The sequence below is a fragment of the Hipposideros armiger genome, unplaced genomic scaffold (genome assembly GCF_001890085.2).
Source record: "Hipposideros armiger isolate ML-2016 unplaced genomic scaffold, ASM189008v1 scaffold_8, whole genome shotgun sequence".
In the NCBI taxonomy this organism is placed as follows: Eukaryota; Metazoa; Chordata; class Mammalia; order Chiroptera; family Hipposideridae; genus Hipposideros; species Hipposideros armiger.
The window spans coordinates 7,303,917-7,316,227 of NW_017731358.1; the positions used below are offsets into that span (position 1 = coordinate 7,303,917).

At 42.7% G+C, this 12,311-nt stretch overlaps 1 protein-coding gene across 3 annotated transcripts in view; it reads left to right on the plus strand.

Annotated features, from left to right (window-relative positions):
• The first annotated feature begins 361 nt into the window (after window positions 1–361).
• The window catches only part of ILDR1 (immunoglobulin like domain containing receptor 1), a 38,599-nt gene continuing 26,649 nt past the window's right edge, over window positions 362–12,311 (plus strand). For all 3 annotated transcript variants that reach the window (XM_019650682.1, XM_019650690.1, XM_019650697.1), the window contains exon 1: window positions 362–612. In XM_019650682.1, coding sequence (XP_019506227.1) covers window positions 558–612 — 55 coding nt within the window. In that variant the 5' untranslated portion in view covers window positions 362–557. The remainder of the gene's footprint in view (window positions 613–12,311) is intronic.

Sequence of the window (12,311 nt, forward strand, 5' to 3'; positions counted from 1 at the left end):
ACAGCTATTATGTGTAAACTTCATATTAGTGTGTTTTTAGTGGGGGGAACAAAACACACAAAAAAATGAATGTTTTTCATGCACGTATGAGTGAATGGAAATATAACGCAGAAAATACTCCCTAAAAAGTTATATTTACATAATTCTACGAAGAGAGGGGGAGAAATAAGGGTAAGGTTTCCCGAGAACTTCTGGAGAAAAATGATTAACATTTTTCAGGGGACCGTGCTTCGGTGGAGAGAAATACCTGGCAGCCTGCAGAAGGGGCGGTGGCAAGTAGGAAAGGTGGCCGCGGCCCTCGGAGGCCGGGGGCGGAGCAGGAAACGGCGGCGCCGGTGCGGGAGGCGGAGCCGCGGGGAGCGCCTCAGGTGGGGATGAGCCGGCCGGTACCCGCCCTCTGACCAGGGCGAGCGGGCCCTACCGCCGCGCTGCGCTGAGTGAGGGGGAAGCGGAGGGATTCCTGGAGAAGTGCTGCGTCTTGGGGCGGCAGCTGATCAGGAGAGACACCCAGTGCCCCCAAAAGCCCCTGAGCTGAAAGGGGCCAGAGAGGGGCTGTCATGGGCCCTGAGCTACCTGCATCTTGGCTGCTGCTCTTCACCTGGCTCCCAGCAGGTGAGCCGCGGGGAAACGGGTCCCACCCTGGCGCCCAAGGAGATAGGAAGCCATTGTTGGTTGCCTGGCCTTGCAGAGCTGACCACAGTGGAGGCCTGGGCTGCGCTCGGGTGGCTCTTGGCATGGGCGCCAGGAGGTGCGGGGACTGGATCGAGTTTCTGCCTGTGGGAATCTGTTGTTTTCCTCTTTTATTAGCCCAGGCCGTTCAGAAGCAGGTACAACTCCGAAACCCAGAGCCTCTAGGCTTCCCCTGCTGCAGTCATTAGGCACTTCTTGGTCTGTAAAGCTGAATTGATAGATGCGGTAACACCACTTTTACAGTTCTTAATTCCTTTTTTCCTTTCATCTGATACTTGATTTTAGGTTTTAGGTATGGTACAACCATAGTGGCCCAGAAATACATTTATTTCACTCCTGCGACATTATAATGTGTCCTCAAGTATATAATGGGTGTTCGATATGATTCAGAACCTATTTTACAGGACCGCAACATGTAGCTCTTTGCTAACTATCTTCAGGGTCACTTTCCTACTTTCTTGGTATCCATCCACTTACCCTCGTTCACTATCTCCCCATTAGGTGTCCAACCAATCACCCACACCATTTTCAACCTCCACGCCAATCTGCTGGCTGCTTTGGAAAGCATGGTTTTGTGTGTCTCAGTTTTTATCTCTTGGGAATATGACAGGGGTGTGTATCTGCATGAGTGAAACCAGGTAGGAAAGGATAGCTGAGTAATGGAATGTGCAGGTTCTTTCAGCCGTTTTCAATTAGGATGTCGGTGTGAACTTCCATATATCATTTCCCTTCGAATTTCTGCCGTTTCATTTTATCTGTTACCCCCTCCCCCCACCTCTTACCTCTTTGTCAGTGGGAGGTCAGCTCAGTTTGCCCACAGACCCATTTGAGTCTTGTCTTTTTCTGAGAGAAAAGATACAGTTTCATTTTTACAAGCTTCACAGGACATGAAAATAGCTCAAATGTAACAAAACCTCATTCTACAATAACTTGAGGGAGAGAGGGAGGGAGGATAGCAAAAGGGTAGAAAAACTAGAAAATTGGGATCCCTAAGGCCTTCTAGCTTACCACATATTCTGCAGGATACAAGGCCTACAAATTATCTGAAGCTGATAAGACTAGATGTTGGACACCCATGATACACAAGGCAAAGGACTAAACCTCACCTAAACTGAAGTGGCTGAAATTCCAGTAGAGCTGTCATTAGATTGAACTATGAAAGCAAAATAAAAATCCCCCTGTTTTGCAGTTTTCTCTCCTGTGCTTCATATGTTCAGCTTAAAGTCCACAGCAGCTAGGGATTTCTGAAGTTGCTTGAGCTGCCTTTTTAGGAAAATAGAGGTCTAGTCACACCTCGGCCCCTAAGTACCACATCCCCAGAGTGCTCCCGAGCTGAAAGGGACAGAGATGGGCTAGCATGAACTTTGTAGCCAGTAGTCATCCAGGTCAATAGGATAAGAAAAGAAGCCTTACAGACAAAAATCCCATTGGGGTATAAACTCCAATCTTTAAATCACCAGCATAATGTTTTAAAAGCTATTCAGTTTTTATGAAGAATATTGAACACTGAACATTTTTCAAATACATTGATGATAACCAAAGGGTATATTCTTCTAGTAAACAAATTGCTCAGTGGACAGGGACTTCAGAAAGCAGAGCTCCAGGTTTTCTTGAACCAGCCATGCAGTGTGAGTAGCCAGGATGCTGAAGTGCTGAAATAATATAGACTGCTGTGTTTGCCTGGCATTCTTTAAGTGGAAGCCTACCTGCAGAACCAGAGAATTTTAGAACCAGAGAATGCTAAATGCAGATAAAGTCCTAAATGATCATCTACTTTCACTTTTATTTCAGAGGTGAGAAATTGAGATTTCAACTCAATTTCTGTTTTGACTATATAACACTTTGATGGGAAAATATCTCTTTTAGCAGAAATTTTCCCTGAGTATGTGTAGGAAATGTAAATAAACTGCATTCAGCTATTTAATATGCATTTGGATTTTTCATCCACGATATTTGTCAACTTACTGAACTGCTTGAAAGCCTCCAGTAAAGTGGGATGATTATAGTCCATATCGCATACGTTTTTTGTGAAGATTAAATGAAATGAAGGTTTCAAAGCACTTAATACAGTGCCTGGAACAAAGTAAAGGCTTAATAAATGTAAGTCATGATGGTAATGGCAATCATGATTTAAACCCAAGTAGGATTTTTTTTAAAGCTGTCTTTAAAGAAACAGTTTAGGCTTCCCTACTCTGCCGTCCCCTACAGCTAAGAAACTGCAATTAGTTGTCAGATGACTTCAGTTTGTATTTCAGAATCTGCCTCTTACTAGTTGTAACTTTGGAGGAATCACTTAATCTCCCTTCGTCTATTGGGTTGTCGGAAGGAAAAGTCATGACGTATTTTTTTCTATGTTTTTTCGTTGCAAAAATGTGGCATGACTTTTCCGACAACCCAATAGAAAACAGACAAAATGCCTGACAGGCCTCGTCCCGCCCAACTCCCACCCCACTAACAAGGCCAACTCTTGTTGGGTGGGTTAGGATTGAGCACAGTGTCTGCAACATGGTCATCACTCAGGAAATATTGGGTCTCTCCCCACTGGCCTCACTTCTTTATTTTTAAACCAAACTTACTAAAATGTCTCTAAGATCAAACTGGTGAAGATCCGCTTCCTCTCTCACTCCCAGTATCTACCAAAACCATGTTTTTCAAACTTTTTTTCATAGTCCCCAGTAAGAAATACCATTTACATGTGACATGTGCACACATATATAAGGTTTATAAAATAGAAACAAAAGGTTCACACACACAGCATTACCATGTTGGATAAAAGAAAAAAAAATTGACATCAACTATTTTAATAACATTTAAATTCATAGAAAATATCCCCCAAATTAACAATATTAAATAGAAAAATCCAATAAGTTTAATTTCCCAAGATCCACTGCAAACTGTGATATGAATCTTGGAAAACCCTAACACTAGAGTGTGTTCATTTTGGTCTATCACTCTTCTGTTTCTAAAGAAGAGTCAACCCAATCCTCTGATTAGCATCCAAGTTTCTGCAGTTGAAAGTATGGGCCACAGAATTATGAATTATGTCAGATGTGGGTACTTGCTCGCTGGTGTGGTGTGGGGCCCCTGATGAAGACTTTCGGGTCAGGGCGTCCTGGAAAGCTACTGCAGTCCCTGTGCTCTGAGCTGTGAAGAAATCAGTTGTCAGAGGATTTTTGTGTTTTTTTTTCTCTTCTTTACAAAGAAGTAAATTTTTTATCACACAAGTGATACTTACTCCTTAAAACAAGATAAGGCTAGAGTAAGTACCTGCAGCCCCTTTTGTATTATTGGCTAACAGCTCTGGTTACCTTCATCCAACCTTAAAGTTTATTCCTGGAATGAAAGTTCAGTCCCCCCCCTCCCCGCCCCCAAACTTTTAAAAGGGTATGTGTCATTTGTGCTTTTGTGAAAAAAATTTAAGATCATAAGAGTGGTGTTAACTTATAGATCCACACACCTGTCAACGTGTAATATCATTCTTTGGGAAATCAGACAACTGACTCCTAAGGGACAAGATTCTTAGAGAGCATCTAAAGCTAGTAATTTTCGCTCAGTGGTAAAGATGAAGGTTGGGATCCTATTGAAGACTTAATGGCATCTTGATACCTGAGATAGTAGATAGTAAAGTGGAACTTCTCAAGCTGAGAGGAGGATATGGGTGGTGGATGGGAGCTGCCCATTCAGCTCCTCTCTTGCTCCCATGGGTCCCCTGGAGTACCTCCCTAGAATCCCAGCGCTCTGCTGAACACAAGCAGAAATCACTCGAAGCCCCTGTCTTCCCCTCCCAGCCAGTTTTACAGATAAGGAAATCTGTGTCCAGGGAAGTCACGCATCTCAGGTTGACACAGTGGAATTAGTTTGAGAGCTGGGACCAGAACCGTGGCATCCTCACTCTTAGTCCATTGCTCTTTCACCTGTTTCATGCTGTGGAGCGGGTTTGTTTTGTCTAATTGGATCCTGGCATGCATAAATAGAAATAGGTTGCCTGTATGCAGAAAATAGTTTGCCTCCTGGATGTCTAACTAAATGCTACTTATTAAACATCTTGCCCCAACAACAATGCAGTAGAATAACATGCTGGGTAATTAACGGATCATCCGCCTAGGTTTCTTTCAACCTAATACTTTATTTCTTTATTTAAAGGCCTTGAGGGAGAAATAAAATTGTGTGTTTTAAGCATCTGAAAGACTCTGTTCATGTCATCTTTCTCCAGTCCTTATTTCTGTATCTTCTGCTGTATTCATTTCAGGGTATGGTGGGGTCAGAGGAGAGCAGTTTTGACACTTTCTTCATTTCCCAAACCCGGTTAATCACCAAGTTCTGATTCTAGTAGGACCTGCCTGCTCTTTTCTATTCCCAGCAACAAACGTCACACAGGCCTACTTTAAGCATTTCAGCAATCTTCTTGCCTTCGCACCTGCTACCTCTCTGTCTAGCTCCAGCCGTCTTCTACCCAGATGATAAGTGAACTTACCTGGGTTAATCTTGCCTACCTTTACCTAAATCCTCCAAGAACCCTCACTAGATCCCCATAGCTGCTAAGAGTGTGTTCAAGTTCTTTGCTTGGAATTCCAGGCTCACTCCTTCTGGCCTCACACACTTGGGCAGCCTTGTCCCCGCTGAGATTGCATGCTCTCGTAACCCCTACTCCCAGCATATACCCTTCTCCCTTGCTTTTTGCCTTTCCATACTACAAATGGTCAACTTTATTTATTTTTCTGTACTTTTAGAGCACTTAAAATTTGCTCCAAGCTGTTTAGCCTGTCTTATATGAATTTATTCATTCTTTTATTCAGCAAATGTTTAGTGCACTACAATACAGTGGAATGAGATGCTGGGTAGTGAACCCAGCAGGCCTGAGAACAAACGCAGATATGGCCCTAGCCCCATGGTGCTTAAAGTCTAAAGGAAATACAAGAAAATGTAGAAACAGAGCTCTGACAGGAACCATGAGAAAGAGCTATAAGGTATTCCACAAGAGCATATAATACATGGATTTTGCTCATCTGGGAGGCCCTCCCTAAAAAATTGAGGAATCATCCTTTCAAACTAAAGGTATAGCTTGTAAAGACTGCTGGATAGGAGCTCAGTGAGTATGAGGGGTGGGAAGAATGTCACTATGACTGAGTGGAGGAAGTCACAGGGCCTGTGGTGGAAATGAGGCCAGAGGGATGGGTAGGACCAGATATGCATGGCTTCATGGGTCATGATTGGAGGCTTTGTATTTACCCTAAGAACAGTGGACAGCTTTTGGAGATTTTTAAAGAGAAGGAGTTGGGAGACTGACAGCAGTGTGGAGGAGAAACAGTATATGCAGGTACTGGTTAAGCTGAGGCATATCTAGGCTGGAAGTGCTGGTAGCTTTTACTAGGGTTGGGAGTGAAGATGGACGGAGAGATAGAGAGATTCCAGAAATACTTAGCAGCTAAATACACCAAATTTGATAATAGATAGTATATGGAGAGTGAGGGAGAAAGCGATGCCAAGGACGATTCCTAGTTTTCAGTCTTGCCCATTAACTGAGATGCAAAACATGGGAGAGGCCCAGGTTTGTATGGAAGGATGATGATTTAGATTTGGGGCTTGATTTAGAATTTGAAACAAACAAAAAGAGCTATCAGGAGCATTTGGAACTGTGTGTCTGTTTTGTCCCTTACTGTACAGTAGTAGGATTTGATATTCAAAACTCTAGCAGTTTCTGAGCAACCCTATAAAGCTGAGCCATGAAGGACCTTGTCTGTGTGTTTACTTGTTTATTGTTGACTCTCCCAGCAAGAATATAACTTTCAAGAGTACAATCTCTTTTATTTGCTACTGTACCCTCATCGTCTGGAATAGTGCCTGGCTCATAGGAAGTACTCAATGAATGGGTGAATGGCTGACATCTGAAGGCCCAAGGCACATAGAAATTTGTCATTCTGGTCAGACCCAAATTTGCATGTGCTCTGATATTAGCATGTGGGGACACAGATGAGTCACTGATATGAGTGACTGATGTTGGGAAACTCCAAGCATCTGCCACTTAACCAGGTCTTGTCCTCTACCCCTAATAACCAAGGGAATATCAAGTTCAAACCACCTGAGTGGCTATTTTTTCACCTGGTAAGTTTATCAAAAAAATTTTTGAAGATTGATGTTTTCCCCTGTTGGAAAAATTGTGGTGAAACAGGACTATCACGCTGTTGAAGGGAATATAAATTTCTTTCCTGAAGTTTCTATTTAGATATACAAGCCTTATTCCCTTTGACCCAGCAATCTCACTTTGAGAAACATATCTTACTGGAAGGCATGCATGTGAAGAGATACTTTATGTAAAGATATTCATTTCAGCATTATTTGTGAAAAATCAGAAAAAATCCAAATGTCCATCATTAGGAAAATGGATAAATTATGGTTCATCCATGTAGTGAATTTTCATGTAGCCACTAAAATAATTAGGCCTATAAGTACTGATATAGAATATAATTGCATATCTTTAGTTAGGATTAAAAACCAAAGTTGCAAATCAATGTACATAATATGATTAATTTTTTTTAAAGAACCACATAGGAAAAGATGTGGAGGGATGGATATACACTAAATTATCAACAGTGGTACCCTCTGGACAGTGGAATTCATGGCAAGCAAGGAGGAACTTTTTACTTTATTGTTTGAAGTTTCTTATTATTTATTTTATACTTATAAACAAAAAAGCAAAAAAGGGATTTTTATACAAAATGGCTAAAATGATAAATTTGTGAATGTGCCTTAAATTTGTGAATATCCCTTAAAGAATTAAACATCCACATTAGAAAGCTTATCCAGAAGGCAGTTGGTACAGTGGGAACAGTGTAGGCTTCAGACATTTCGAGGTGTAAATGTAAATCTAGCTTTGCTACTTACTAGCTGTGTGACCTTAAATCAGTTACTTAATCTCCCTGAGGATTTTCCTCACCTATGAAATTGAGATTAAAATACAGCTTATCTCATGGGTCTTTTTTGCAAAACTTAAACAAGATACCATATAATAAAGCGCCTAATGCCATGACTAACAGCATGTAAGTGCTCAGTATATGTCAGTTTCCTTCCCTGGGCAGCCACACGCTTAGCACCACCCTGAGCCTAGCCCTGTTGAGTAGCACATGCCAGACCTTTGTTAAACATGTCATATGTAGACATAATACCTTCCCCACCGCATCCCACTTTTCTCTCTTTGTCCCCTTTTCTCTCCTAACTCTCTGGACCTCTTACTTATTGTCTGTACTCTTTGCCAGTCCCTCCTCCCCTTGATTTCTCTCATATTTGCACTATTATCTAAGGAAATGTAACAAGTACTGATAGCAAATATACTTGGGGAGATAGCTTGCTCAGAGATAATCTCTGATAGGATTAAACCTATATACTTTTTGTTAATGTGCCTAGTGGAGCAGAGGCACCTGGGTACCTGGAAAACACTCAGGAATTGAGACCTTCCATCAGAGTCAGCACTAGGCCCCTCTCTCGTGCCAGCAAAGACCTTGCTTTCCCTCCCTGCCTGCCACCCACTTCTAAGCAGGACCCTTCATATGGAAAGGAGGGGAAGTGCTATCTAGTCCTCTGAAAATAGTTCTTAGTTAAAAAAAAAAAAGTTTTGCACCTATATCCCTATACTGTGTGGATCATAGGTTCTAGAAACTAAAACATCTTGCCCAATCCGATTCTAGACAGGGAAGACTGAATAAATAAATGTACAAAGGTATGCATGTGTTCAGGAACACATGGCATTTAGTTGTGAAGATAACCTTCTTTTTTGGTATGTTTTCCTTCCACTTTAATGTCAGATGGTAGTCCCCGCACTGCACAGCCGCATAGTCTTGGAAAGTACCTTATGGCGGGAAATAGAGAATCCCCTTCCCCTTCCCTTCTTCCCATGAGCCATGGTATCTCATCTGAAGTTACCTTTCTACCCTTAAATGACAGGTCTCCCTCCCTTCCTCTTTCACAGAGGATGCAAATTGTGAATGGGTTTGCTGGGGTACAAAGCAGCCCAGTTTTCAAAGCTTTCAATGCACTAACTCATTTTGAAAAAACAAGACAGTAGTGAAAGCTTACATTTGTATAATTTTAGTTCTTTCAAAGTACTTTTACTTACTGGTCTCAGTCTACCTCAAGCTTTTAAGGTAGACAAGATATGCACAAATGATACAAATGAGAGCTACTGTTTATTGAGTGTCTAGTATGTGCCAGGCTCTTTGCTAAATGCTGAATAACATTTGTTATCTCCTTTAATCCTCACTACAACCTCATTGGGCAAGTATTAGCATCATCCAAATTTCGTATAAAGAAACAACTGGAGTTTGGAAATACGCTGGGTCTTTTAGATGATAGGGGAATGGAGGCAGAATCTGAACTCAGGAAGTTAGTCCCTTGATAGAGACAGCTAGGAAATTAGAGGGAAATGAATTGAGAAGGATATGTCAGAGGAGGAAGGAAATTTAGGACTAGAAAAAAAGTTTATGAATTCGAAAACTCATAGTACTAAGTTTAAAAGAGCACAAAGATGCAGTCTATAAACAGAACATTTATCTTTTTGAATCTGTTCTTATTTTCAGCCCAGATTTTGCTGCCTTTGCTGTCTTCTTGAAAACATTATCTGCTAGTAGTGTGCGTGCCCAATGTGGTTCATTTTACAGAGAAATTACACGCTAAAGAAAAGAAAGATGGAGATTTTGGCCTTTGAGATGAACGTGCTACTTCCTTTCTCTTCCTCCCCATCTGAAAAATCCTGCTTTTAGAGACTCTAGTGCCTGATTTCCACTTGGAAAGTCAAACTTGCCTGCTTGGGAAAGATTAGGTTTTGGTGTCAGCAAGACCCAAGTTCAAATCCTGAAGCTGAGAAGGCTTGACTTATTGTTTGAACTTTTGCCCACATAGATGAGCAGGGCTGCTCCCACCCTAGGGGGGTTGTGAGGATTAGAAACAGCATGTGTACACGCCCGCCCCCCCCCCCCAGAGCACAGTGGATACTGAGATCCAGAGCAACAACTGAGAAGAAGATAGAAGGGTTTGCTGTTGGTCAGTACTTTTTGTCCTGGAACTCTTCCCCACCTTCCGTGTGAAGGTGGTGGGGGGCAGGGGATGAAGGTCTGCGAGCTGTGCACGATGCTATGGGGCTGGCAAACCCCTGGAGGGAATGTGAGTGAGCTCAATATGGTCAAAACATCTAGGAGACTGGCATATTTGAAGGCTTGAGATTCACATAAGGGATGAAACTGAAGAGAGAATAAAAAGAGTAGGGCCCAGGTACCAAAGCCAGTGCTGACGTTGGTAAAGGTGAGTTGTGTGACCCCAGGTGTGATTTGCCCATAATAAGGGCATTCATGGAAGGGGAGCTGAGCAAGGATTTGGTAATGAAGGTGATCACCCTAGCGCCCATTGTCCCCTCTTCAGAGTGTCAGATTCAGCAATCTTCAAAGCCACCCCAGAACGACTTCTGGCTCCAACCAACTTCCCTCCTCTGACTCCTAGCAAACCTGCCCTACCCCTCTCCACATGTTCCACCTCTATGCAAATAATGTTGACTAGAGTCCTTTGGATAAACTAGTGTTTGTGTTGAATTACCATTCAGCAAAATAAAGAACATGTAGGTTATTAATCATGGTATCAGAGTGACTACTGTCAATTGTATATTAATTATTGCTGGTGTAGCCTGGCTCCATGCTCCAATTATTTGCAAGCTAATGAATACCAAGCATATTCCTTTATTTAAAGAATAGCCAAATAGAGTGGCAAGAGCACCGCTCAGGGGAAGAATCTTGACTCATATCCTCTCAGAAAATGAATGACCACAGACAAGTTACTTACCTTTTCCAATCTCAGATTTGCTGTGTATGAAATGGGCATGGCTTTTCTCCCCTCAGGGATCATATTTAGTGTGTAAAAGAAAATATCTGAAAGGCTATGTGAACCTAGGATTTTGTTTAGACCATCTAATCAACATTTTTCTCTCTATTCCAATCCATATGTGTTACTGTACAGAATAAGCTAGTGTTGACAAATTCAGTGTCAAAATTCTAACTTGTAGCTCCTTCTACTGTTCAGTTAAAGCTGTGTTGGACAAAAATCTCCCAAGTCTATTTCAGGTCAGTCTTGGAAAAAAAAATAAACCGACGAGGTGGTGAGGGTGGAAAAGCAAAAGAAAAAAAGCAGATTATGATATAATCCATGATAGGCTTGAGATGCTGGTCACTGGCTCTTCCATTCAAATTGGATTGATTTGCAGAAATGCTACAGCTGATAGAGACAGCAGCTATATTTCCCCAAAACGACTAAAGGCTTGTTTTCAAAATGATGTTCTTTTTCCATTCACAGCTGAATAAGGAAGTCATCCATCTTCCTAAAAACACCACTCTCGTGTTATTACTCTTCTTCAGAAAAGCCTTCGGCGATGATCCATTAACTAGAAATAGACATTGGAGTGTGATACAGACTCCATCTCCCCGCCTCCCAGTCAGCACCGCCAGCACCATCTTATTTGTGCCCTGTGTCTTCCATAAAGCCAGAGATGGCAGCTTGGTGTTTTTCCCCCCCAGGTTCCCCAAGTAACTGCCTCTTCCTGCGAAGGGCCTTTGCTCACTGATTTCTTCTGTCCTGAAGTAATGAGTTTCTCTGCCCGATCCCTGTTTTTCTTATGTAATCTTACTCTTACCTGAGTCTTAGGGTCTCGCGTAAATCTCTTCCTTCATGAAGTCTTCCCCACCCACAGTTCTCCCCACACTTTTGCGGACCGTCTCTCCAGCATGGTTGTCACAGGCACATCCTCATCACAGCCCAGCCCTGGAGATGGCTCAGGGCATTTCTGGGGGCCAGAGCCTGTCCTGAGTAGCATCCTGCTCTCTCGCTCTCTCTCTGTGGATGAGAGAAAAGCGGGTGCAGGTGCCCACTATAAGCCACAGTGGACTGTCTTATGAGGGCTGTGTCCAGAAGGTGAGGCAGGACTCAGAACCAGGTGTCCTTGGCCATTGAGAGAGGCCCACCCAGCTGCTGTGTAAAGGCGGTGACCATATTTCTTTGGTTTGTGGAGTAACTCCGTCAAAATGAAGGCAGCTCCACCTGAGAACCCCAGCTTGAACCCTTTTCTCCTTGGCTCTTATAATAAGGGGGAAGAGGTTTATTTTTTAAAATCTACTCTCTAAAAGTGTTTCTCATAGTGTGGTACCCAGAGCAGCAGTAGCAGCATCTCCTGAAAATTTGTTAGAAATGTTAAGTTCTTGGCCCCCACCCAAGTCCTACTGAGTCAGACACTCCTGCTGACCTCAATCTGGGCTGTTGCAAGTCTTTTCCGGGGGAGCATGCTCAAGTTTGAGTACGCCTGCTCTACACCCGCCATGAGAACATTCCCTATAATCTGGCCTACAAACCATATTGACATAGGAACATTATAAGATGCTGATGATGTGTGGCCCTCTGACTATGCCAGAGTCCCACCTGACATTTCTGTGCCACCTGGCTCCTGTTCAGGGCAGACCTGGGGTATGTCTAGATTTGGAGGGCAAGGGAGGGACTTTTTATTTTAAAGATTTTTATTGGGGAATTGGGGGAGGGGAATAGTGCTGGGGAATTGGGGGAAGGGGAACAGACAAGTTGCTGTCCTTTTGTTCTTC